Source organism: Brienomyrus brachyistius, chromosome 3 (assembly GCF_023856365.1).
Source record: "Brienomyrus brachyistius isolate T26 chromosome 3, BBRACH_0.4, whole genome shotgun sequence".
Lineage (NCBI taxonomy): Eukaryota > Metazoa > Chordata > Actinopteri > Osteoglossiformes > Mormyridae > Brienomyrus > Brienomyrus brachyistius.
The window spans coordinates 2,397,804-2,423,583 of NC_064535.1; the positions used below are offsets into that span (position 1 = coordinate 2,397,804).

At 51.3% G+C, this 25,780-nt stretch overlaps 1 protein-coding gene across 1 annotated transcript; it reads left to right on the plus strand.

Moving 5' to 3' along the window:
- The first annotated feature begins 1,371 nt into the window (after positions 1-1,371).
- inpp5f (inositol polyphosphate-5-phosphatase F) lies at positions 1,372-25,046 on the plus strand. The gene is made up of 20 exons (XM_049007697.1): positions 1,372-1,736; positions 5,100-5,180; positions 7,614-7,750; positions 9,411-9,539; positions 10,243-10,416; positions 10,550-10,606; positions 13,974-14,172; positions 14,436-14,615; positions 14,715-14,782; positions 15,144-15,268; positions 17,078-17,155; positions 17,395-17,515; positions 18,017-18,145; positions 18,456-18,573; positions 19,349-19,547; positions 19,709-19,780; positions 19,896-19,969; positions 20,201-20,329; positions 21,323-21,410; positions 21,664-25,046. Exons 1-20 carry the CDS (start codon positions 1,640-1,642, stop codon positions 22,796-22,798), a joined length of 3,390 nt encoding a protein of 1,129 aa, XP_048863654.1. The 5' UTR covers positions 1,372-1,639; the 3' UTR covers positions 22,799-25,046.
- Positions 25,047-25,780: the final 734 nt, after the last annotated feature.

Below are 25,780 nucleotides of genomic sequence, written 5' to 3' on the forward strand. Positions count from 1 at the left end.
TTTACGTTGGTCCAGCGGGTCTTAGACAAAAGCCTTTTGTGGAAGCGGCAAAACAACGATTAATCGGATACTCAGCACTGCAAGACGCCAAAACATGAAACACGAGTTCTTTATGGAGCATTAGAATGTAGCCATTTCCTGATTAATACTCCCCGAAGAAAACTATGCAAGTATTACAGAGTCATGTGACTAATAAAACATCATCTGATCACGATCAAACATCAGGTTTTATTTTTCTTTCTGTTGGCTTTTCCTCAGTCTGCGCCCATCGGCCATAACATTAAAACCACGGACAGGTCAAACTTAAGGGCTGCGCAGCCACAGACCAGTCAGGGTGCCCATGCTAAGCCCTGTCCACCTACAATGGGCACGTGAGCATCAGAACTGGGCCATGGAGCAATGGAAGAAGGTGGCCTGGTCTGATGAGTCACGGTTTCTGTTACATCATGTGGACGGCGGGGAGCGTGTGTGTCATTTACCTGGGGAAGAGAAGGTACCAGGATGCAGTGTGAGAAGAGGGCAAGTCGGCGGAGGCAGTGTGACGCTCTGGGAGATGTTCTCCTGGGAAATCTGGGATCCTGGCATTCATGTGGATGTTACTTTGTCACGTGCCCCCAAACATTGTTGCAGACCAAGCACACCCCCCCCCCCCCCCCCCCCCATCATGGCTACGCTATTCCCCGATGGCAGTGGCCTCTTTCAGCAGGATAATGCGCCCTGTCACACTGCAACAGAATGTTCAGGAAAGGTTTGAGGAACACGAAAAAGAGTTCAAACCTCCAAATCCCCCAGATCTCAATCCGATTGATAATCTGTGGGAAGTGCTGGACAAACAAGTCCGATCCATGGAGGCCCCACCTCACAGCTTGCAGGACATGAAGGATGTGCTGCTAATGCCTTGGTGGCAGATACCACAGGACACCTTCAGAGGTCTTGTGGAGACCAGGCCTCGACGGGTCAGAGGAGTTTAGGCGGCACTAGGGGGGTTATAGGCAGGTGCTTTAATGTTATAGCTGACGGGTGTATGTTGTTCTCACTAAGTCATGATAAAGGAGCAGATTTCTAAGTAGATGCAGTGTATTGTTAGAATGCAGCACGCAGACTGCTCTTTGCTGATGAAGTTGCACCACGTATCATTGCAAACACCTCGTATAAGTCAACGGTTCATTACAATTCGTGCTGTTTTCTTTACTGGGTTTATGAGAGTAACAATTATGTAGAGAAACACGTTAAAATACACAAAAACAGAAATACACCCATGCGCGGTGGCACAGCAGTACACATTTGCGCCATTACCCTGTGTAAATACCCCAGCCGTGTTAGACCGGACGGAAACCTGCGGAGAGATGCGAGTCACGTGGACCACAGCGGCGTCACGTGATCTCTCCCCCCCCGCGCAGGAAACGACTCGGAGCACCGAGGAATGAGGAGCTGTCAGGAAGGAGAGCAGCAGGAACTGCGCGGCTCGTCCCCGGTCCCCCTACTCGCTCCGGGCTCCGCCGGCGTCGGCCTGTCAGCGGCAAACACAACAAAAGCACGCCGTTAAAGTACTCAAAGCGCCGGGGAGCATGGAGGACTGAGTCGAGCGTCTTCTGGTCCGGCTGGTTTTTCCCACATGCTGTAATCGTTTACGGTGGTAATGGAGCTGTTTCAAGCCAAAGATCACTATATCCTACAAAAGGGAGACACGGCTCTGTGGTGCAGCAGGAAGGATGGAAAGATGGAGGTCAGACCCGGTGAGTAATACGGCCAGTCCCGGAAAAGCAACCCCAAAGGCAAGCTGGGTCTGGAGATGGGTCTCCGCCTGGGAAGCGGAGAGCGGTGGAAGGAAGGGAGTCCGAGCCTGAAACACGCTGCGGACGAGCAGCTCTTTGGCCGCGTCCCCTCCGCGGCCGCCTGTCATCTGCCTGCTAGGTGGCACTGATGCCGTGTCCCACTTTCTGGAGACGGCTTTATAGACGATGCCCCAGCGGCCGATGGCGTTGTCACCTTGCCTTTTATTAATGTTACGGATCCCCGCCGTTCGCCGTGTCATTCTGCTTTTTATAAATGTTACGGATCCCGTCCGGGGTTTGGCAACATTGTAACTGAACGCGCGGCAGCTAATTTACGGCGACACTACCGGCGGCTACATTCACGGGGGATCAGTCTCCTTAATGGGAATGATCCGTGAGTTTGGGAAGACCTTTACGTAACACGGTCACATTATTGTGCTTTGCGATGAGATGTTTCCAATATGGTTCGCGTTAATCATTTATTGTCTTTTTATATTTAATGGGTTTACGCTGGAAGTTGTGATCACATCTCTAAAAAGGTTTTCTGAATGTAGAAGAGAAAGCGTGGGAAATATGTGTGTGTGCTACGAGGCGCTCATCGAACCGGTTTCAGTTCTGTTCTAGAATGTAGGGTTTGCTCTGTATCGCTTTAGTTAGTCACCGTACATCCGATTTTCTTTCAGTTCTTCCAGTCACTACATGATATTTAAGTTGTCTGTTTTGTTGTGCCTACGTTTTACCTTACAGTTGGTGGGATGACTCACCGTCAGTACTAACGTAGTGCAAATGAAATTAAACCCAAGCTCAGCATTAGTTGCTCAAAGCCACGTTATTCACATGTGAGTAAAGCATCTCTTGATGGTATCCGGATGATGATGGAGAGAGATGGCAGGATCTCTTTTGGGAATTCATGTACAATTCTACAAACTCCTGTGTTTTGGGTGAACTGTTCCTTATCCCTCACTCAGCTGTCCATGAGTGTGCAATTTCCCTTAAGCAGTAGATCCAGCTTCCCAGGATCTGCCTTTGTTGTGTATCCTGTTGGCATTCAGGGAGCTGGCTTGCTGTGGGTCTTGCCTGTGAACGGCAGGAGAACCACCGCTGCTGGTATGTTCCTCATAGGGTTACCAGCCCTTTTGTGCTGAATGCGAGCCTCACTCACACTGGTCTGGATCTCACGTTTCCGGGCTTGAGCTTCTCTTAAGCTTTGTGTGTGTGTGTGTGTGTGTGTGTGTGTGTGTGTGTGTGTGTGTGTGTGTGTGCGCGTGTGTGTGTGCGCTCTGTGGGTTAGGCCTCAGTGTCTGAAACCGGATGGTCGCCGGCTCGAACCCTGTCCATTGGGACCTTGGCTCTCAGGGGGTGTCACATCAGGGGGTGTCACATCAGGGGGCGACCCAAAGGTGAGCAGGATGGGATATGCAGATGGAAACTGAGCAATGTAGCTGTATTCATACAGACAAAACAGAAGCATCGTCCAAGCTGAGCTGGTGTGTGTGTGTGTGTGTGTGTGTGTGTGTGTGTGTGTGTGTGTGTCTGATTCAGCTGGGGCTGTTAATGCGCATCTGTGAATGAGAGTCGATCATTGAACCTGCTGTGTTCATTCACTGCACTAACAATTTGTTGCTATTGTGTGCCGGTACAGGGAGGCTATTCTCTCCCTCATTTTCAGGACTGACCGCACCCCTGCAACACGTTCCCCTCCGTCCTCGGCCTGGGAGTGATTTAGCGACAGAGGCACAGTGACAGGGGCGGAGCTAATTGTTGTGACACAAGTTTTGACACCTCATGCCTTGAAGTATGTAAGGCAGATATATGTCAGGTCCCCCATCTCTCTCTCTTCAACATTAGTGAGTCGCCCGTTTAATGAGAATGTAGCTCTGTGGTAGCTGGTGTTCCCCACAGTCCAGTCAATCATTAATGTTTCTGTGGTGATACTTAATATATTATTTAAACTGCAGGTATGTGGTATTTTGTGAAATATTTTGTACCGTTTTAGGGTCTGTAGTGGTTTTTGCAGACGGTCTCTCTGATTCCTGCGAGGTCGGGAGTGACTGCTTTCCACTGACTGCACACAATAGGATCTGTTAATTTTTTGCTCTTAACCTGATTTTTCTCTTTCATTGGTATTTATTTTCTTTTCTGTTCATTTTCGTTCTTTCAGTCTGTCCCCATTCCGATACAAATATCTGTAAGAGGTGTGTGTTTCATTATCATTTCTTTCTCTGTGTCCCCCAGCCCCCCCGAGCTGGGAGACGTGTGTGTTTCCTGGTTCCCCATGATTCCTTCCGTTGGCTGTGGAGAGACACTGGCCACCCTTAATAATTGATCGGTGTTTTGTGGCTGACGGCCCGACTCGTGCACGGATGGCAGTGAGGCTCCAGCTGGCTGTACTCGCCGCGGCCTGCCTGCAGCCTGCTCGCAGCCGGCCTGCTGCCTGCCTGCAGCCTGCCTGCAGCGCACACAAACGGCTTGTAAATGCCCTAATAGCCAGTCTCTGCTTGGCTTTGTGTTTGGTCTCCCACATGACTGCTGCACAAGTTAGCAGATCCACTGAAATGCCTTTAGAATTGTGGGTCGTCTTATGCCTGTCCATCATTATTATTATTATTATTATTATTATTATTATTATTATTGAATTTCTTGGAGACAGATTAGCATGGTTTCTAGTTCAGCACAGCCTGCTTACAGTTTATGTTCAATCTGCTTATACTCTTCATCTATTAAACTCAAACTTTTTGCCTCAAAGGAGCAAAAATGCTGCATCTTATGTATTTAAGTAGCGTTTATACTTTATAAACACAAGCTCAGCTTAATGGTATTCAAGATGGGTGGACATTTTAGGTGAAATGTAGTTATATCATGAATTTTAGATGTGTCCTGAGTTAATTACTAACACCGGCATGCAGCATTTAAATTTTTTGCCCCCCCCCCCTGCATTCCTGGTACGGTCTATTGCTGAACCAGGTGTGCTGGTGGTGGAAAAAACCACCATGACAGGGGTGTTGGGCGGGTGGAGCGTAAGCGCTGTAGTATTAACCATGTGGTGTGAACTTTGTATGTTTGTGCTGTGATGAATATTTGCTTTTCTGGCTGCCGGTGGGCTGTTGCTGCGTGGGGACACCTGTGCGCCTGAAACAGTCAGTGCGACATGCAGGATGGTATGTGCTGCGTTGGTAAGACAGCGAGAGACGCAGGGCTGCATACCTGACGTGCACGTGCCCGCCAGGACCGGCCTGCGGTGCAGACATGGCCCTGCCTGTTTGTAATGTGCTCCCCCCCCCAGCCTCAGAGTGACACGCCTCTCGATCTGCTTCCCATTGGCAGCCACCGACCTGCTGCTGGCATGGAACCCGGTCTGCCTGGGTCTGGCGGAAGGTATCATCGGCAAGATCCAGCTGCACGCGGGTAAGGCTCCGGCCGCATTGCCTGTGTATCCCTGCGCAAGTGATCCAGATCGCGGGGGCCTGGGCCATGGGGGCCCGGCTGAGCTGCCTGCTGGTTATGACTGAGCCTGACTCTCTGTGTGCGTGTTTCTGCGTCTGTGTGTTATTGTGTTTTTCCACGTGCACCAGTGTGTATCTGTGTGTCTTGGTGTACCCGGGTGTGTATTTGTCTGTGTATATCTTTGTGTATTTGTGAATATGTGTGAATTTGTGCATGTGTATCTTTGTGTGTGTATTTATGTGTGCGTGTACCCGTGCGTACACCCTGTGCATTACCTGCGTATGTCTGTGTGTATTTATGTCTGCGTGTACCTGTACCTGTGCAGGTATCCTGTGCATTACCTGTGTGTGTCTATGTGTATTTATGTATGCATGTACCCATGTGTGTACCCTGTGCATTACCTGTGTGTATTTATGTGTGCATGTACCTGTGTGGGTACCCTGTGCATTACCTGTGTGTATTTATGTGTGCATGTACCCGTGCGGGTACCCTGTGCATTACCTGTGTGTATTTATGTGTGCATGTACCCGTGTGGGTACCCTGTGCATTACCTGTGTGTATTTATGTGTGCATGTACCCGTGTGGGTACCCTGTGCATCACCTGTGTGTATTTTTGTGCGCATGTACCCGTGTGGGTACCCTGTGCATTTCCTGTGTGTATTTATGTGTGCATGTACCCGTGCGGGTACCCTGTGCATTACCTGTGTGTATTTATGTGTGCATGTACCCGTGCGGGTACCCTGTGCATTACCTGTGTGTATTTATGTGTGCATGTACCCATGCGGGTACCCTGTGCATTACCTGTGTGTATTTATGTGTGCATGTACCCGTGCGGGTACCCTGTGCATTACCTGTGTGTATTTATGTGTGCATGTACCCGTGCGGGTACCCTGTGCATTACCTGTGTGTATTTATGTGCGCATGTACCCGTGCGGGTACCCTGTGCATTACCTGTGTGTGTCTGTGATTTTGCCAGTCCTTCTGTGACTAACCGCTGCAGCTCCGCAGCAGGTCTGAGAAGAAGTTCAGGTTCTTAGTTCCCATTCCACTGTGTGAGAAACCATCTGAGAAATGGTGACAGAGAACTGATGCGGGAACTGAGGCCCCCAGTCATCCTGTAATTCAGCGTCTGTGAGCTCAGGGTGACACTCAGAAGGTGCTGCCTGATTCTGTCACCGAAGGCATCTGACACGAAACACTCTAACAGTGACGTGAGTCAAGTCAAACTTGCAATGTGAAGGCGGACAGAGAAATGAAATAACGTGCATCCGAGGTTTTCAATGCGGCTTTGTGCAGAACATGACAAGTCAGATACACAAGACAAAAATAAATAAATAAATAAATATGCTGTGACACATTCCCACTAGGGCTGTGCCGTGGGTTTGATCGCACATTATCTCAGTTTAGTAGCGCACGTAAGCAGCAGACCTTTTGGGAAGACAATGACGCTGTTTGTCTGTCTGTCAGGTGAGCAGCCTTCACGTGACCCCCGGTGTGTTCAGGAGGCACTGCACCTCTTCACTCTCACACGTTTCCTGATCCTGAAGTACTTTCGCTTTCAGCTCACCATTCAGAAGGGCTCCGAATTTCCCCTCCCCTGTGTTTAGGACATGTTTGGAAATGCACACCTGCTGTTCACTTGCAGATGTATCAGATGAGATCATATCTACACAGACCAGAAGCTCATATTCAGGACAAAAAGTAACGATTTAAGGGTCCATTACCTTGAAAGAGGGATACCTTCCTATTCTGACTTACAGTGGCAGTTGCTTCCATAGCGAACAGTTTCTCAAACATGTGTCTGTATTTTGCTTTGATAGTGATGGACTGCTTCAGTCCCCCAATCTTCTGCTGCTTCCAGCTGCACCTGCACCTCCATCTCCACTTGGCTGTTGTGGTTCTGTCTCGCCCCGGCACTCTCCGTCTCGCCCCGGCACTCTCCGTCTCGCCCCGGCACTCTCCGTCTCGCCCCGGCACTCTCCGTCTCGCCCCGGCACTCTCCGTCTCGCCCCGGCACTCTCCGTCTCGCCCCGGCACTCTCCGTCTCGCCCCGGCACTCTCCGTCTCGCCCCGGCACTCTCCGTCTCGCCCCGGCACTCTCCGTCTCGCCCCGGCACTCTCCGTCTCGCCCCGGCACTCCCAGTCTCGCCCCGGCACTCCCAGTCTCGCCCCGGCACTCTCCGTCTCGCCCCGGCACTCTCCGTCTCGCCCCGGCACTCTCCGTCTCGCCCCGGCACTCTCAGTCTCGCCCCGGCACTCTCCGTCTCGCCCCGGCACTCTCCGTCTCGCCCCGGCACTCTCCGTCTCGCCCCGGCACTCTCCGTCTCGCCCCGGCACTCTCCGTCTCGCCCCGGCACTCTGTCTCACGCCTTGCGTCTTCACCCTGCTTTGCAGATCTCCCGCTGGGCCTGGTGCTCATCCGGCAAAAGGCGCTGGTCGGGAAGCTCCCTGGAAACCATGAAGTCTACAAGATCACCAAGATCGCTGTCGTGCCGCTCTCGGAGGATGAGCCGCAGGACCTGGAGCTGGAGGTGAGTCGCGGCACCAGCCATGAGGTGCTCTGTGCTTTCTGTCTGTGGATAGAATGAGAGGGAGGCTGGATGGACCATTAATATAAACATCAGAGTAGTTGTTGTAGCCGCCGTCTTCTGCTGGGTGTTGCCCAAGCGGACGTCTCTTCTGAACAACATGTGGAATCTCTCGTCCGCATTCCCTGAGCAGTTCGTCATGTTCCTGCTTTGGATGCCATGGCAACGCTCACTTCCTGTGGCTATTCCACCGGCATGACGTGCTCTGTGTGCCGCCGGTCCCATTAGGGCGGTGGTGATGCTAACGCGCTAATCGCACTTCCTCTGCAGGCTGCGCCTGCCAATAGCTGCCTTAGAGAGAAGCTTTAATGTCCTTGGAGCATGGAAATAGCATGTGGAGGTCCTGCCTACAGATATGTATAGGCAGTCAGGCCGGACTGCATGTACATATTATTTATTTAGCTATTTATGCTTTCATCCCAAGTGAAATACATTTTTTGGAAATCAGGGTCAAACGGTCCCTGGAGTGGTTGGGGTTAAGGGCCCTGCTCAAGGAGGACTGCATGACTCGGTGCGACGGTCGCATCTGCGATCAGCGAGATAAGAGAAACCCGAAAACCACAGCGCATACTAGCTCATGACCACATGTGCATCTGTGCTTCGTGCAGGACCAGCAAGGCATCAGAAGCAGTGCCTGGTCTGTCAGGGAATAAGTGGCTGATTGTGAGTGTGTGTGTGTGAGTGTGTGAGTGTGTGAGTGTGTGTGTGTGTGAGTGTGTGAGTGTGTGAGTGTGTGAGTGTGTGAGTGTGTGAGTGTGTGTGTGTGTGTGAGTGTGTGTGTGAGTGTGTGTGTGTGTGTGTGTGTGTGTGTGTGTGTGTGTGTGTGTGTGTGTGTGTGTGTGTGTGTGTGTGTGTGTGTGTGTGTCTACATGCACTCCCACTGTGAAGCTGCTCCCACAAGCTGCTCTCCCTCTTCGTTCCGGCTGAATGCTGCACAGCCCGGGTTACTTCCTGTTGGAGCTTCTCAGGCTGCCTGAGATCCTTCAGAAAAACATGAGCAACGAGGGTTTTCAGAGAGTCCCTCTCTAACCCCTGTCCCGTCACCTTCTCCCTGGGGGGGTGGGCAGGGGCTGAACCTCAACCAGCATTGCAGCTTCATTTGCAAATTCTTCTAATAAGATCAGCCCAGGAGAGACAAGTACTAAGAGCAGGTCAGTCTGTCTCTGCATTTAGTCTCCATCAGGAGGGAGAAGCGAGATGGAAGGATCTTATTTAGCGGAGTTTCACGCCATCTGGCTCTCCTCCTTCACTTTCAAGGCCAAATTTCAGAATCAACATGAAGCTCATGAAAGCTTAGGCCTGTTGGAGTTTTCAGGTGTGTGGAAAAGCACAGCACATTGCTGGTTTATCCAAGATGCAGATGACGGCTGAACTGTTGCCATCTTCAGAAATGAAAGGTGTTAAAGCAGCTCAGATACCTCCTCACAGAGCAGTTCTGCTCATTCCAGTGATCTTCAGCGCATGTTCCTCATATTCCTCAGTGTAATGTGGCTTTTTCAGCTCTTGTGGAGTACTATTTCTCTTGGTACATTTGACTGTAAACGGGCTTGTATACCATGTCGTCTCTGATTTCCTGACAATGTACTTTTGGTGTTTCTTTCAGTTGTGCAAGAAGCATCACTTCGGCATCAACAAGCCAGAGAAAATAGCGCAGTCCCCGGACGAGCCCAAGTTCCTGATGAAGACTCTGAACCAAATTAAGTCCAACGTCGCCGTGCCCATGAAGAAGAAGGTAACTGTCTGGAACCGCGACACCCGAGTGCAGAGTGTCCTTCCTTGTCTAAAATGAAAGCGTATTGCGGGTCAGATGGCATGTGTACGGGACGCTGGGGGAGCTTCGCTGAAGGATTCCACATCCGCTTCACCAGACCTCAGAGCCCCTCTGACCAATCATATTTGAGAATTCAACAATGTTGATGTAGTCACATGACTCCTTTGGCCTTTTTATCTGCGGATGTTAAGTCTGTTGGTACTAGCCATCAAGTGCGTTGACCATCATCTGGTCACCTTGACCAGTCGCATTTCCCCAGTTACTCATACCTGGCTCTGGTTGAGTTGTGCAGGTTGTCATTACTGGCCACCAGCTATGTTTCTGTGACATTGTTTGGCTAATTATTTTGTTTGTTTACAATGGTAGATTTTCTTGGGCAGTTGTCCTGATGCCCACTGTACCCTGTGCTGATAGCATACTGTCCTTCAGGCACTCTGCTGTTGGCCAATACCTTGTAGCAGCAGGTTTAGGCGTTTATCCCAAAAAATGACTTGGAAGTGATGTCAGCTTGGTGGTAGATGTTTCTGTGTGACCTGCAGCCTCCTGCCCATGTCTCATTTTCATGCTCACGTCCGACGACCCTCTATGCCGCCACTTGATGAAGTTACTGGCTGACGGGGGCAGTGGAAGCTGCCTGCCGCAGTAACCCGTGCTTCTGCCGCAGGTCAAGGAGAACAAGGAGAAGGAGCGTCTGGAGAAACGTCTGCTGGACGAGTTCTTCAAGATATTCATGGACTCCGACTCCTTCTTCTACAGCATGACGTATGATCTCACAAACGCGGTCCAGAGGCAGGGAGATGCCGGGAAGCTGGAGGTGCCGCCGCCGCTGTGGCAGCGGGTGAGGACGGGTCGTTCCGGAAAAGTGGAAGTGAAAGCAGTCATCGTGAGCGGGTGATTCATCCGCTGCGCTGAAAGTGCACTGTCGCCTCTGAAGCACTTTCTGAACTGCTTGCTTGTTCTTTCCTGTCAAGGTGGACGATCGTTTTTTCTGGAACAAACACATGATTCAGGAAGTCATTGATCTCCAGGTGAGTTTTCCACTGTTTCCAGCTCTTTTGTGATAAATTGACCTTTCAGTTTGCTAATAATTAATGGTCATAGGGGCTTCATTCTTTATTAATGAGACACTCCCTGACGCTCTGTGCTCAGAGTAGCGACTCTGGTCCAGTAAAGGTGTAGAGTGGGCAGTTACTCATAATCTCCTCTGCTCCATGACTTCTGACTCGCATTCCCAGTGTCTGGCGGTCTGGTTTCGGGAGTCGTCAGCTGGTGCCCTGACCTGCGTACGGAACCCCAGCACATCCGCAGCTTATGTAATGAGCTGGAAATCAGCTTGCACAGTGGGACAGTGGCTCTTTGCAGAACCTGCAGGGTTGCTGTTTTTGTGTGTGTGTGTGTGTGTGTGTGTGTGTGTGTGTGTGTGTGTGTGTGTGTGCGTGCGTGCGTGCGTGCGTGCGTGCGTGCGCGCGCGCGCATATGTGCGCACGCATGTTCTCCCCATGTACGGAGTTCTCCATGTGCAACCAAGCTAATTGACATCTCAGAATTACTCAAACTGTGGTATTGTGTGACTGTGCATGACATCAGCGCATAAGTGTTCTGTGATGGACTGGTTTCTCTACGAGGTACACCGCTGGTTAGTGCCCTGTGATGGACTGGTTTCTCTGCGGGTACACCGCTGGTTAGTGCCCTGTGATGGACTGGTTTCTCTACGAGGTACACCGCTGGTTAGTGCCCTGTGATGGACTGGTTTCTCTGCGGGGTACACCGCTGGTTAGTGCTCTGTGATGGACTGGTTTCTCTGCAGGGTACACCGCTGGTTAGTGCCCTTTGATGGACTGGTTTCTCTGCGGGGTACACAGCTGGTTAGTGCCCTTTGATGGACTGGTTTCTCTGCGGGTACACCGCTGGTTAGTGCCCTGTGATGGACTGGTTTCTCTACGAGGTACACCGCTGGTTAGTGCCCTGTGATGGACTGGTTTCTCTGCGGGTATACCGCTGGTTAGTGCCCTGTGATGGACTGGTTTCTCTACGAGGTACACCGCTGGTTAGTGCCCTGTGATGGACTGGTTTCTCTGCGGGGTACACCGCTGGTTAGTGCCCTGTGATGGACTGGTTTCTCTGCGGGTATACCGCTGGTTAGTGCCCGGTGATGGACTGGTTTTTCTACGAGGTACACCGCTGGTTAGTGCCCTGTGATGGACTGGTTTCTTTGTGGGGTACACAGCTGGTTAGTGCCCTGTGATGGACTGGTTTCTCTACGGGGTACACCGCTGGTTAGTGCCCTGTGATGGACTGGTTTCTCTACGGGGTACACCGCTGGTTAGTGCCCTGTGATGGACTGGTTTCTCTACGAGGTACACCGCTGGTTAGTGCCCTGTGATGGACTGGTTTCTCTGCGGGTACACCGCTGGTTAGTGCCCTGTGATGGACTGGTTTCTCTGCGGGGTACACCGCTGGTTAGTGCCCTGTGATGGACTGGTTTCTCTGCAGGGTACACCGCTGGTTAGTGCCCTGTGATGGACTGGTTTCTTTGTGGGGTACACAGCTGGTTAGTGCCCTGTGATGGACTGGTTTCTCTGCGGGGTACACCGCTGGTTAGTGCCCTGTGATGGACTGGTTTCTTTGTGGGGTACACAGATGGTTAGTGCCCTGTGATGGACTGGTTTCTCTGCGGGTATACCGCTGGTTAGTGCCCTGTGATGGACTGGTTTCTCTGCGGGGTACACAGCTGGTTAGTGCCCTGTGATGGACTGGTTTCTCTGCGGGGTACACAGATGGTTAGTGCCCTGTGATGGACTGGTTTCTCTGCGGGTACACTGCTGGTTAGTGCCCTGTGATGGACTGGTTTCTCTGCGGGGTACACCGCTGGTTAGTGCCCTGTGATGGACTGGTTTCTTTGTGGGGTACACAGATGGTTAGTGCCCTGTGATGGACTGGTTTCTCTGCAGGGTACACAGCTGGTTAGTGCCCTGTGATGGACTGGTTTCTCTGCGGGGTACACAGATGGTTAGTGCCCTGTGATGGACTGGTTTCTCTGCGGGGTACACCGCTGGTTAGTGCCCTGTGATGGACTGGTTTCTCTGCAGGGTACACCGCTGGTTAGTGCCCTGTACTGCTGGGGGCGGGCCCCAGGCCCCCCAGAGCACAGACAGAGGGTGCAGGTTTAAGGCTGATTTGTCTCATTCTGCTGCCATCACTGCACTGTAGTGTTGAGCTCCTTGGAGGGGGGGGAGCTGTGGCGGACTAAGGCCCTTCATTCTCTTTCTGGGCTGACGTGCAGGCAGACTCCTGAGCGGCAGCTTCTGAGCTCTCAGCCCCGACACTGTACCTGCTGTCGATACTCCCTTCTGCATTCCCGTACCAGTGGCTCTGGACGTGCTAAAGCTTGTGTGGGACAGAAGCGAGAAGCTTCCCCTTTGGCCCATGAAGAACGTGTCTGTACAGAAACTTTACAGAAGTGACGTTCTTGGTTGCGTATTTCAAATGACAGCTATTTCGGTTTTAAGCAGATGTCCGCGGACTAGGTGAGGTCTTACTGTCCGCAAAGGGGAACTGAAAGTGTGTTATTTTGGTCTGAAGGAGCTTTTGATTAGGTTTTGTCAGGTTTTGTGACCTGGCAGCAGACCCTGTTCTTTAATTCCTCATTAGAATAGGAAAAGAATCTTTATCATCCATTTGCAAAAATGGCATTTCGCAGCAGTAAAGCCACAATTTGCACAGACATTAAATGCAGAATCACACATGGATGGATGTAAGAATATGCAATATGCACATCACGTACACCGATGCAAACGATAACCATGTAAAATATCAAAGAGTTACAAATTGCAGCAGGAATTACCACTGAGGGCGTGAGGGAGATAATTTAAGGTGAAAAACTTGCTGGGGGAGACATGGGGGGAGTCTGGGCCCTGCTGTGTTCATATCAGTAAGCTTGACCCTGCAGGTGTATCACCATTGCTTATACAGAAATGATTTTCTGTTAAATGGAAGCATTGCGATGACCTGCACCTGCGGGGCGGCGAACCTGCCGGGCAGTGTGCGTGTGAGAGAATGGTGTGTGAGTGGATGGTGTGTGAGTGTGCCCTGTGATGGGCTGGCCCCCCATCCTGGGTTGTTCCCTGTCTCGTGCCTATTGCTTCCGGGATAGGCTCCGGACCCCCCGCGATCCAGTAGGATAAGCGGTTTGGAAAATGGATGGATGGATGGATGCTAAATGACATATTTTAATGTCATTTTAATAATAATCCAATATAATATGTTCAAAATTGTTTAGGGTCCCTGTCACTTGCCAACCTCCCTGCTCTACAGCACCCCCTGGTGCCTATCTGTCTCTCAGCATCTACAAGAACGTTTGTTCCATGTTATTTCCCTGGTGTTGGTCTCCATCAGGTGCCACATGCGGACTTCTGGGTGACTCCCATCATCCAGGGCTTTGTGCAGATAGAGGAGCTGGTGGTGAATTATAACGAGACGGTGGAGGAGGACAGGAGCAGTCCTGACTCCCCCCAGCAGGAGGCGACGTGCGTGGATGATATCTACCCCCGTTTCACCGTAGCTATCATTTCCCGGCGCAGTCGGCATCGTGCAGGTATGGACTGGACGACTCCAGGGTTAAGGGTTATGGTCCTGTGTGAATCAGGGGATGCGACCTCATCACTCAGGTCATGGTGATGGTTGGGGGTGTGGCCACACCCTCTAATGGTAGTCTTATTGGGTGAACTGTAGATTCTAATAAAGCATCGATGGAACATCTTGTTAAAATGTGAATAATGTGAGTGTTTATTCATCATGCTGGTGATGTGCGTGTCCAGTGCGCTTAGTGGCTGTGTTGTACATCTCCCACGTCTGCAGGCATGCGTTATAAGCGACGCGGCGTGGATGATGGTGGCAACGTGGCCAACTACGTGGAGACAGAGCAGCTGATCCACGTCCATAACCACACCCTGTCCTTTGTTCAGACCCGTGGCTCTGTGCCCGTTTTCTGGAGCCAGGTCGGCTACCGCTACAACCCCCGACCACGTCTGGACAAAGGCGAGAGACTTAAAAATAGACCATTGGTACAAAAGAGGAGGGAAACCCGCCAACAGGTCGACAGGCGGATTCTGAATTTACTCTCCCCCTGTGTTGCAGGTGAGAAAGAAACTGCTGCCTACTTTGCAGCTCACTTTGAAGAGCAATTAAAGATCTACAAGAAGCAGGTAAGACGGACGACACCACCTCAGCAGGGAGAAATCCGGCGGCTGGCTGGCCGTGGGACTCCCTGTGCTGCTTTTAAGGCCCATGTGATGGATCTCAGCATCAACTCCATCAGGGTCTTAATTACAGTTCATACGCAGAGTTTGGCGCGAATTTCAGGAGAAATGCTTACTCAGTCTAGTGAAAGGGCTGTGCTCACAAGCACGTGTTCACTAGTACACAAAGCTTTTGGTTTATAGCATCATATTAAAATCACTGTATCGTGTTAATGGCTAAAATAATTCAGGTAATTTTCGTGAATGAGAAATCATAATTGACCAAACGGAATATATGTAATTCAAGATCGCTCCTCTTGTGGAACAGGTGATCATTAATTTGGTGGACCAAACCGGGAGGGAGAAGCTGATTGGAGATGCTTATCTGAAGCAGGTTCTGCTCTACAACAATCCAAGCCTCACTTACGTTTCATTTGACTTCCATGAACACTGGTAAGTACAGGAGTAACTCCACGGGAGCTCCGTCCGCCCTCTCCCTCCGCCCTCTCCGTCCGCCCGCTCTCCCTCCGCCCTCTCCGTCCGCCCCTCTCCCTCAGCCCTATCCCTCAGCCCTCTCCCTCCGCCCTCTCCGTCGCCGCCCTCTCCCGCCCGCCCTCGCCCTCCGCCCTCTCCTCCGCCCTCGCCCCGCCCTGCTCCCTCAGCCCTCTCCCTCAGCCCCTCTCCCTCCGCCGCCCTCTCCGTCCGCCCCTCGATCGCCTCGCGCCCTCTCCCTCCGGCCCTCTCCCTCAGCCCTCTCCCTCCGCCCGCGCACCTCCGCCCTCTCCCTCAGCCCTCTCGCCTGCCGCCCTCTCCCGCAGCCCTGCGCCCGGTCCGCCCGCTCCCTCAGCCCTCTCCCTCAGCGCCCTCTGCCGCTCCGGCCCTCTCCGGTCCGGCCCTCTCCCTCCGCCCTCTCCCGCCGCCCTCTCCCTCAGCCCTCTCCCTCAGCCTCCCGCCTCCCTCAGCCCGCTCCCTCCGCCCTCTCCGTCCGCCCCTCCGTCCCTCAGCCCTCTCCCTCAGCCCGTCTCCGTCCGCCCTCTCCCTCCGCCCGCTCCCTCCGCCCGCTCCCTGCCGCCCTCTCCGGTCCGCCCCGTCCCTCAGCCCTCTCCCTCAGCCCTCTCCCTCCGCCCTCTCCCTCCGCCCTCTCCCTCCGCCCTCTCCGTCCGCCTCGCCCTCCCGCCGCCGCTCCCTCCGCCGCTCCCGTCCGCCCTCTCCCGTCCGCCCTCGTCCGTCCGCCCTCTCCCTCCGCCCTCTCCGTCCGCCCTCTCCCGGCCGCCCTCTCCCTCCGCCCTCTCCCTCCGCCCTCTCCCTCAGCCCTCTCCCTCCGCCCTCTCCGTCCGCCCTCTCCCTCCGCCCTCACCTCCCCGCCCCTCATCCCGCAGCCCTCTCCGTCCGCCCTCTCCGTCCGCCCTCTCCGTCCGCCCTCTCCCTCAGCCCTCTCCCTCGCGCCCTCGTCCGTCCGCCCTCGCCGTCCCGCCCGCTCTCCCTCCGCCCTCGCCTCCGCCCTCGCCACCGCCCTCCTCCGTCGCCCTCTACGCCCTCCGCCCTCTCCCTCCGCCCTCTCCCTTCGCCCCTGCTCCCTTCGCCCCTCGCCGTCCGCCCTCTCCCTCCGCCCTCTCCGTCCGCCCTCTCCGTCCGCCCTCTCCCTCCGCCCTCTCCGTCCGCCCTCTCCCTCCGCCCTCTCCCACCGCCCTCCGTCCGGTCCGCCCTCTCCCTCCGCCCTCTCCCTCCGCCCTCTCCCTCCGCCTCTCTCCCTCCGCCCTCTCCGTCCGCCCTCCTCCCTCCGCCCTCTCCCACCGCTCTCTCCGCCTCCTTTGTGTGATGCCATCCCTTACAAATGCCAGCACTGTATAATTGTATGTATAAAATGTATAAAAACGAGCCAAAACTGCAACGTTAGCCATCGATAAATTGTGAAATATTTCTCATGGGGGGGGGGGGGGGAGGTAGGGGCCGGTTTCTGTGTGCAAACTGATCCTGAGGTGTACTTTTACGTTTCCGTAATGAATTTATTCATGTGCTGAGAAGATGCTGTGTCCCACACTGCCGGCACTTTCTACAGTTGTCCGTTTACTGAATCGGGGGGGGGGGGGTGAATTAGTCATAATGCTACCCTTCTAACCATAACCATAACTCTGACCCTGACCTTCCATCAGACATCTGGTTTTGGTGCCCCCATTCCTTAAATCCCAGTGCTCACTGTTAGTGCTCCCAATGATCCAGAACACTAAGCGACCCTTTAAACGTCCTGCTTGTTTCCTGTAGCCGAGGAATGAAGTTCGAGAACGTTCAGACCCTCACCGATGCCATCAGTGACATCATCACCGACATGAAGTGGTGCTGGTGAGTGGTTGTCTCCCTGACGGGGCGGTCCTGCCTCGGGGAAGCCGATTGGCTTGTCACAAGGCTACAGTCACATGACACAGACTGTCTCATTTAATTACCCCTCAACTTTCACTCTGTCAAAGTAGCAACCAACTTCACTTTGACTCCAACAGAGGAGGGGGGAGGGGGTTTCTGCTGTGTCATGTGTGCCTTTGTAGAGAGATCAGATCTGAGGCTGTACCCCCTGCCCCTCATAGGGTGGACCAGGCTGGGGTCATCTGTCACCAGCAGGGCATCTTCAGGGTCAACTGCATGGACTGTCTGGACAGGACCAACGTGGTCCAGGCTGCCATCGCGCGGGTCATTATGGAGCAGCAGGTGAGCTGCGACAGTGCGTCCTTGTTACCATACCCTCGTTAGCACGTCCTTGTTAGCGTGTCCTCATTACCATCGTTAGCGCGTCCACTCTACCCTCGTTAGCGTGTCCTCATTACCATCGTTAGCGCGTCCACTCTACCCTCGTTAACGCGTCCTCGTCACCATCGTTAGCGCGTCCACTCTACCCTCGTCAGCGCGTCCACTCTACCCTCGTCAGCGCGTCCACTCTACCCTCGTCAGCGCGTCCACTCTACCCTCGTCCTCGTTTCCTCGTCAGCGCGTTCTCGTTACTGTGTCCTCGTTGCCCTCGTTACCGAGTCCTCGTTACCATTCCTCCCGGCCCTCGTTAGCATGTCCAGGCCTAAAATGCCAAAGACAGCCCTCAGCTCACCTCACATGGTCCTTCTGACCAATTCTACACCCGTCTGTCTGTCTGTCTGTCTGTCTGTCTGTCTGTCTGTCTGTCTGTCTGTCTGTCTCCCTCCCTCCCTCCCTCTGCAGCTGAAGAAGCTGGGCGTGATGCCGCCAGAACAGCCGCTGCCGCTCCGGTGTTACCGCATCTACCAGGTGATGTGGGCCAACAACGGAGACACCATCAGCCGGCAGTACGCCGGCACCGCGGCCCTCAAGGTAGGCCAGCTCCGCGCTCCTGGGGAACGACGCCCTATGTTTTGTCTGAACAAAAAAAAAGTTTATATTTCACAGGAAGGTAGAATAATGTACTATTTTGCATGATCACATTTTTGGAACTTGTTTGTGGAAATATTTTCATTGTCGTTTCCATTAAAAAAAAGCCCTTATGTTGACATGTTGTGGTGAAGTTTACAGCGTTTATGCATTTCTGATAACATTTGCTTGCGATGAAATTGCATCTAGTGACAGTCAGTTTTATCCGGATCGGTCAAGTCTGTTTTCATTTCATACATATTTTATTTTCAAGGGGGATTTCACCCGAACAGGAGAGCGAAAGCTCGCTGGAGTGATGAAGGATGGCGTGAATTCAGCCAACCGGTACTACCTGAACCGCTTCCGGGACGCCTACAGACAGGCCGTTATTGGTGAGGCATAGCAGATAGGACTGGTGGCCTTATGCAGTGTCTCATTCACCTCATTTAGAGGTCGGAAGTCGTAGCTGGGAATGACGTCACACCCAAGAAAGCCATTTAGCAATACCTGTCTCCAAAAGCAAGGGTTCTTGCTTAGCTGGATAACTTGCCAGGTTTAATTTACCCCAGTTTAAATCCCTTTATCTTCGTTCACTTTCATTTAGCTCCAAGTACATTAAATCCAACATATTATCCGGCTAAGCAAGAAATCCTGCTTTGTGAAATCCCCAGTTCTAGCCAGGTTCGTTGTTAGCCATTGTTTACAATATCAGTTAATAACAATGCATTATGTGGTATTTTGTGCATACAAACACTGTAGCAACACGTCCACAAGTAGAGGTTGGACAGCACTGTATGTATGACCAATTTAAGAAAACACAAATAAGACATGAATGCTAATAAACACTATATAACAAAAAACATTTCACTTCTGTTGATGAAGGGTGCAGCCATCTTGAATTATGAGATCAAGGTTGCAAAAAATTCCTCTGACTTTCCGAGTCGGAATTCTGATTTCAGCGGCATTCTAGAATCTGGGAATTCAGAAGTTCAAATGGAGTACAGCATTAACCATGGCCACAGCATGTGGTCTAGAACCTAACATAGCCTGTGACTGGAAGCTTGCAGTTTCAAACCCCCCGAGTCAGGAGTGATTTTTTTTATTGGGCTCCATGACTGTCTTTGTATCTGTATAAAAAATAAACTGTAAATATCATCCATCCTATAGACCTGATGATGGGAACACCGGTGACAGAAGACCTGTACTCCATCTTCAGCAAAGAGAAGGAGCACGAGGAGAAGGAGAAGGCGCGCCAGAGGGTCCAGCAGGAGCAGGTCAGCCTGCTGCTGCAGACCTACATGCAGCTGCTTCTGCCCGACGACGAGAAGTTCCACGGGGGCTGGGCCCTTATCGACTGCGACCCCAGGTCTGAGTGCCCGCCTCCACTGGTCAGATCACAGTGTCTAAAACTAAAGCACGGCCTGAAATGGCTGCTTATGTAGACCTAACCCTGCTGTGTAACAAGGGAATGTCAAGCTGCAGGAAACAGCCACGTTAAATGAAGGGTTTACCTCTCACCTCCTGCAGCCTAATCGACGCGACTCACAAAGACGTGGACGTTCTCCTCCTGCTGTCCAATTCAGCGTACTACGTGGCCTAGTGAGTCCCATCTTGGGGGTGGGGTTCAGGAGAAGGTGGTGTCTCTTGAGGGGGTTTGGCAAGATGTGGAATATTATTGTTTGAATTGCACTTTAAATTGCTTTCTTTCCAACAGCTACGACGACGAGGCTGATAAAGTGAACCAGTATCAGCGTCTCAGTCTGCAAGGGTTAGAGAGGATCGAAATTGGTGAGGATCTGACAGACCGGAGGGTCCTTACTGCTCTGTGCAGAGGAGCTGGTCCTGACTGTGACGCAGAAAAGGCCCAGAATCGCTTTCAAACAGAAACGATTCATCCATCTTTTATTTCATGTCATGCTATAAGCAAGTGCTGTGCTGTGTGGGACTTCATACGTGCCTTTTACACACACCGCAGAGAGCTGACATGAGGCACCTGTGCGTGTTATGCCCTGTTCGCAGGTCCTGAGCCCACTCTCTTTGGGAAGCCCAAGTTCTGCTGCATGAGGCTTCATTACAGGAATGGAGACACATCGGGCTATTTCCACACCCTGAGAGCAGTCACACGCAGCCCAGAGGACGATGGAAAAGGTATGGCAGGTCTTACCACCTATCGGCTGAAAATACAAGCAAACGATTCCTTTGTCAGGTTTTTCTGCTACAGGAAACAACATGATGATCATGGTGGTGACGATGATCATGGTTGTGACGATGATCATGACGGTGATGATGATGATGATGATCGTGGTGCTGATGACGATGATGACAGTGATGATGATGATGGTTGTGACGACAATGATGATGATGATGATGATGGTGGCGGCGGCGGTGATATTGATGGTGGTGGCAGTGGTGGTGGTGGTGGTGATGATGATGATGACGGTGATGATGATGATGATCGTGGTGCTGAAGACGATGATGACAGTGATGATGATGATGGTTCTGACGACGACGATGATGATGATGATGATGATGATGATGATGATGATGATCGTGGTACTGATGACGATGATAACAGTGATGATGATGGTGGCAATGATGATGGTGGTGGTGAAGACAATGATGATGGTGGTGAAGACGATGATGGTCATAATGAAGACAAGAATGGTGGTGATGATGATGATGATGGTAGTGGTGGTGGTGATGGTGACAATGATGATGAAGAAGATGACGGTGCTGATGTTTGATGATGATGGTGATGATGATGATGATGATGGTGATGATACTGAACATAATGGTGATGATGGTGACGGTGATGATGATGATTATCTTTGATTCATTTTAATTTTGTTCTAGTATTTAAAAGAAAATAAATTTAATTACTTCATCCATTAAACAAGTGCTTGTTGTTTAAATAGAAAGCAAAGAAAACGTAGGTACAAAGAGCAATGTGAGGTGAAGACTGTGGCAGTAACAGTGTCCCACTCAGTGTGCCTGGATAACCTCAAACCAAAACCAAAATATCATCCGCAAATGGCTGCTCAGTGGCAGCTGTTGATTCTGATAATTAAAAAATAATGATGATAATTGCATGAATATTTGTACAGTAATAAAGACTGGCTGCTTTTGGCTGTCGTTTCTCAGATACCTTGCAGTGTATAGCTGAGATGCTCCGCCTCACCAAGCAGGCCCTGGGCCTTGACGTCCAGGTCGTGGAGAAAAAGCTGGAGAGGTATGTCACCAGCTCCCACATGCCTGCTGAGTGTGTGGCTCCTCGGAAAAGCACTTCAGCTCCTTCCCTTTTCCTCTGTGCGCCGGAATGTTTCCTAAATATTTATGGTACTTTTCTTTTTCGGGAAACACAAGACTTTGTGTCGTTCTGAAGATTCTCCTCTTCTAAAGGCCGCTCTGACATTCAGGAAATGTCTGTGTTGTGTAACATGACAGGAATTCATGTGTTAATTGGCTTCTGAAATGTTCCTTAGGAGGCACAGTAAACCTCACGAAGGTATCGTCGGCATCGGATCCCGGAACCCGGACCAGGTCTTCGGCAGTTCCGGTCTTGCCCAGGGGAAGAACTTCCTCATGAACAAGTTCTCCTCGCTGAACCAGAAGGTGAAACAGACGAAGTCTACCGTCAACATCGGAAACTTCAAGCCACTGGGGAAGCTGGGAAACTTCCCCAAGCCGGACGTGAAGGTCAACTTCCTGAAGCCCAACATGAAGGTCAACTTGTGGAAGTCCGACAGCAGCCTGGAGACGACAGACAGCAACCCAGGGGCAGCGAATCTCAAAGACCATTCTGATACGTCCGATCTGGAACTCTCTGACTCTGACTCCTGCCACTCTGATGAGCAGCCGCACTCCGGTTCCCGGGAGAACGTGGACTATGTTCTTCCCAGCTGTGGTATAGTGGCCTCCAGACCACGCCTGTCCAGTCGCTCCCAGTCAATCAGCAGCGTGGAACTGACCATCCCTTCTGCTATCCGAATCACCACCTGCGATGGTCAGATGGTAGAACAGGGCGTGGCTGCTGAAGATGAACAATCTCCGGAACTGGCGCTGGAAGCCGAGGAGGACATCCTGATTGACTTTGGGAGTTCCATGGATGCCTACTGCCACCAGTTTGTCCATGATGCACAGAGTAAAGTCACTAAAGCACAGGTGGAAGTGACAGGGGTTCCTCAGCAGGTCCCACAGGAACCTTTCAGCAGTAAAGTTCAAGAAGAAGCAGGAGGTCAACCCAGCACGACCCAGATTTCCAGACCATCTCAGCTGGACGTCCAGTCTTCTACATCCAACACGAACCTGCTGACCATCCAAGCTCCATCCTCCACTGCCTCTTGTTCCTCCCAGAAGAGCCTGGGCTCACACGCTGAGGGCAGCACGGGGCCTTCCCCCGCCGATGGTGGAGGCAGCCGCGTGGCATCTCCTTTCGCCAAGATCAAGAGCTCGATGGCCCAGGTGGCCAACTTGACGCAGGCCGGACTGACTCAAGGGATCAACTTTGCGGTGGCGAAAGTCCAGAAGAGCCCGGAGCCAGACAGCGTTGAAGAAACTCAGCAGAACGAGCTTAAAGCGATGTTTACACAGTGCCAGACCAGGATCATCCAGATCTAGTGGTCTCTCTCGGTCTCCTTTAGACTCCCAGTCGGGTGCGACTTAAACCCTAGTTACGTAGCAGTAGAAATAAGCTTGCACCAGTCGCACCAACGGAGCCGGTAGCTAATGACTCAGTTCTAAGATTTTGTCGGTTACCTGATGTTTACAGCCAGTGTGTGCAGCATATACTCTAACTAGGTGTAACGGTGTCCTCAGGCCAGCGATACCTCGTCTCTTGACTGTTGTGAATTGCTCCATTTGTGTCGCATGCCATGTTTGTAGCAGCGTAGGCAGATCAGAGCAGGTAAGTCCAATTGCATGTCAGTAGCGTTGATGTAAGAAAGCATCGAGATCCTAAATGTACATTCATACCTACTGAGCTCCACTGGTTCACTTCTAGCACTGTTTACAACACTGTAGATGTTTTGAGAAACCCAGAGAAACACCTTCCGTGGCCGGCACCGGGCAGAGCAGCAAGACGTGCGAGGCAACGTTAAACTCTTTGAAGTACTATTGTGGTAATCCTTAAAAATCCAAGCAGGTCACCTCCCCCCTTTCCGATCTTGGCAAATGTTTGCCCTCAGATGAAAGGCTGAGACTGCAAGCTGTTCAGAGCGCCGTCATACCCGGAATCCATTGGCCGTAGTTACCAACAGAGCCATTAAAATCAGCATTGACTGTACTTACTGAGAAAGCCATCATATCGGCTCCTATTGGCTATAATTTCTGAGAAAGCCATCATACCTGGCTCCTATTGGCCATATATTTAAAGCCATCAAATCTGGCTCGCATTGGCTGATCTACCGAGAAACCGTCACGCCCGGCTCCCAATGGCCGTAGGTACAGAGAAAACTGTCAAGTGCGAAACGTTCACCCGAATAACTCCTTCAGTCAGTTCTGCTTTGTGTAGATAACAGCAGATGGGCTTCGGTTCGGTTCCGGAGCCACTGCTTTACGCTTCAGAAATGGTACTTATGGTGAATCACTTCTGCAATGTGTACACGTTAAGTCAGAAATCTCCACTGAGTAAATGGCGTCGGTAAATCTGGAGTTTAACACCGACAAAGACATAATGCCAGGTACGTTCTCGTCCGTGTGCTGTGATTGGGGGTATTAGTGTAGTCGGACATTCAGACACCAAAACCCGACATTTTAAATACCTTTTTCTGTATCGTGAGCAAGTAGGAAAAGTTACACAAGTAGCGATTGTTAGCATTGACCTGATGCCCCCCCACCTGTTTTGTGCTTTGCGTCATTTTGAAGGGTCTTCGAAGACTGCGCAAGTTCACATCAAGGGTCATAATTGTTGTAATAATATAGCACAAGCTACAACATCATTTTGTGTTCCAGAATCTTAAACATAAGCCTTAACATAAATAATATGCTATGCGATTGTAGAGATACTTGCTAAAATCCAGCCGTAGAAGTGGACGTTTCTCTTCATTAGTTATATGTATATGGAATTAGGGTCGTCCAGGTGAACTGAGAGTTACCTCCTGTTCCATGGCATCGCAAGAAGGTCCGAGTAGAGGGCCTCTTGGCGACACAGTAGCATCGCAGTGGCCTTGTCAACTGTCAAGTGCTAAAACACCGCATCACGGCAGCATCACCAAGGACGGCTGGCTTTCAGTTGTGGTTCCACTGCATTTAGCCGCACTCTGGGTTATGCTCGGGGGGGGGGGGGGGGTTGTCGGCTGGAGCCTCACATGTCTGGCTGCCACGCCGTTCAACCTCTGAAGCCAGTTAGCGCAGGTACATACCGAGACTGAATGATACGCGTGTCCCTGTTGGATGGGGTTTTAATGTAAAGAGATTCTTCTGTTTCTCATTGTTTGTTTGCTTTGTTAAATTGCACATTTGCCCTTTTTTTTTACTGAATTTTGTGGGGCAGTTATTTTGTTTTTGCTGTAAGATTCCAAGCCCCCTCCGCTGAATACGACGTTTGGCCTGTTGTGCTGATTCGGCACACAGCCACACCACACACACAGCTGACGTTTCTTAACACTGTTGTGGTTTGATTTATGCGGCATATTCTCAGTCGGCGTGACTTATTTTTTTTATCACTCTTCCCTCCATGATGCTCATTTTGTTGGATTTTTGTTTATTGCATATAAGGGTTATTTATTCTTTTAATCACTCTACTGTGTTTTCTCTTAGACTCCAATGTTAAAGGCAACTACAAACTGGCGACAACAGTGCAAGCCTCTGTATTTTAAAATGTGAGGAATGTATATGGGGTATTTTATTAGTAAAACCAATCCTAATATTCCTGTGTTGCTGTGTTATTCTTTGCCATTTGCCACGGCCAGTTACCCTCTCCAGGACGTACAATCGTGTTTGGGGGTTCTGAGCATGTTATGGGTCTTAGTAACCTACTTAAAACGCTGTTTTCCTTACAGTGAGCTTCTGCAGTGGTCGTCATCGTGCAGCTTGACTGTCACGTTCTTTGCTATATTCACTTTGACCTGTTATACGGCCGTGTGGCCGCCCTCCTGACCCCATACTCATTTTAGGTTCCCTTCCTGCACTTTAACATGAGGTAAGTGGTCACTGCTGCATCACCTGTGATCGTGTGAGGCCCCCTGTTCCCTAGTACCTGTTGTCCATCTGTAACCTCAGCCTGTTACTCAGCTCAGGTGCGAGGGCTGCCTGTGGCTCAGGTTAGGCCTGGGTGCTTTTAACCGGCAGGTTGCCGGTTTGAATCCCACCCCTGGTAGAACTGCTCATATTTCCTTGAATTTGGCCCTTAGCTCCCTCAAATGCTCCAGATAAACAGCAGATCCTGTGCTCAGATCCCAAGCTTCTCTCTCAGCTCTGTATGTGTGTGTCTCAAACCCAGAGCAAGATGGCGCATGTGAAAGCTAAGCAATTACAATGTACTTGCGCAAATGGCGAAATAGTGCAATTCCTTCCAAGTTTAATTTTTTTCATTTCAGAGTGACCAGAAGTTACGAGGAACATCCCCTTGGACACCAAGGTAGGCTGAGGAATTCTAAAGCA

Coding starts and splice junctions, on each gene's coding strand:
- inpp5f (XM_049007697.1), top strand. CDS start 1,640: ATGGAGCTGTTTCAAGCCAAAGATCACTATATCCTACAAAAGGGAGAC. Junction 18,574..19,348: donor CTACAGACAGGCCGTTATTG/GTGAGGCATAGC, acceptor TCCATCCTATAG/ACCTGATGATGGGAACACCG. Junction 20,330..21,322: donor CCCAGAGGACGATGGAAAAG/GTATGGCAGGTC, acceptor GTCGTTTCTCAG/ATACCTTGCAGTGTATAGCT.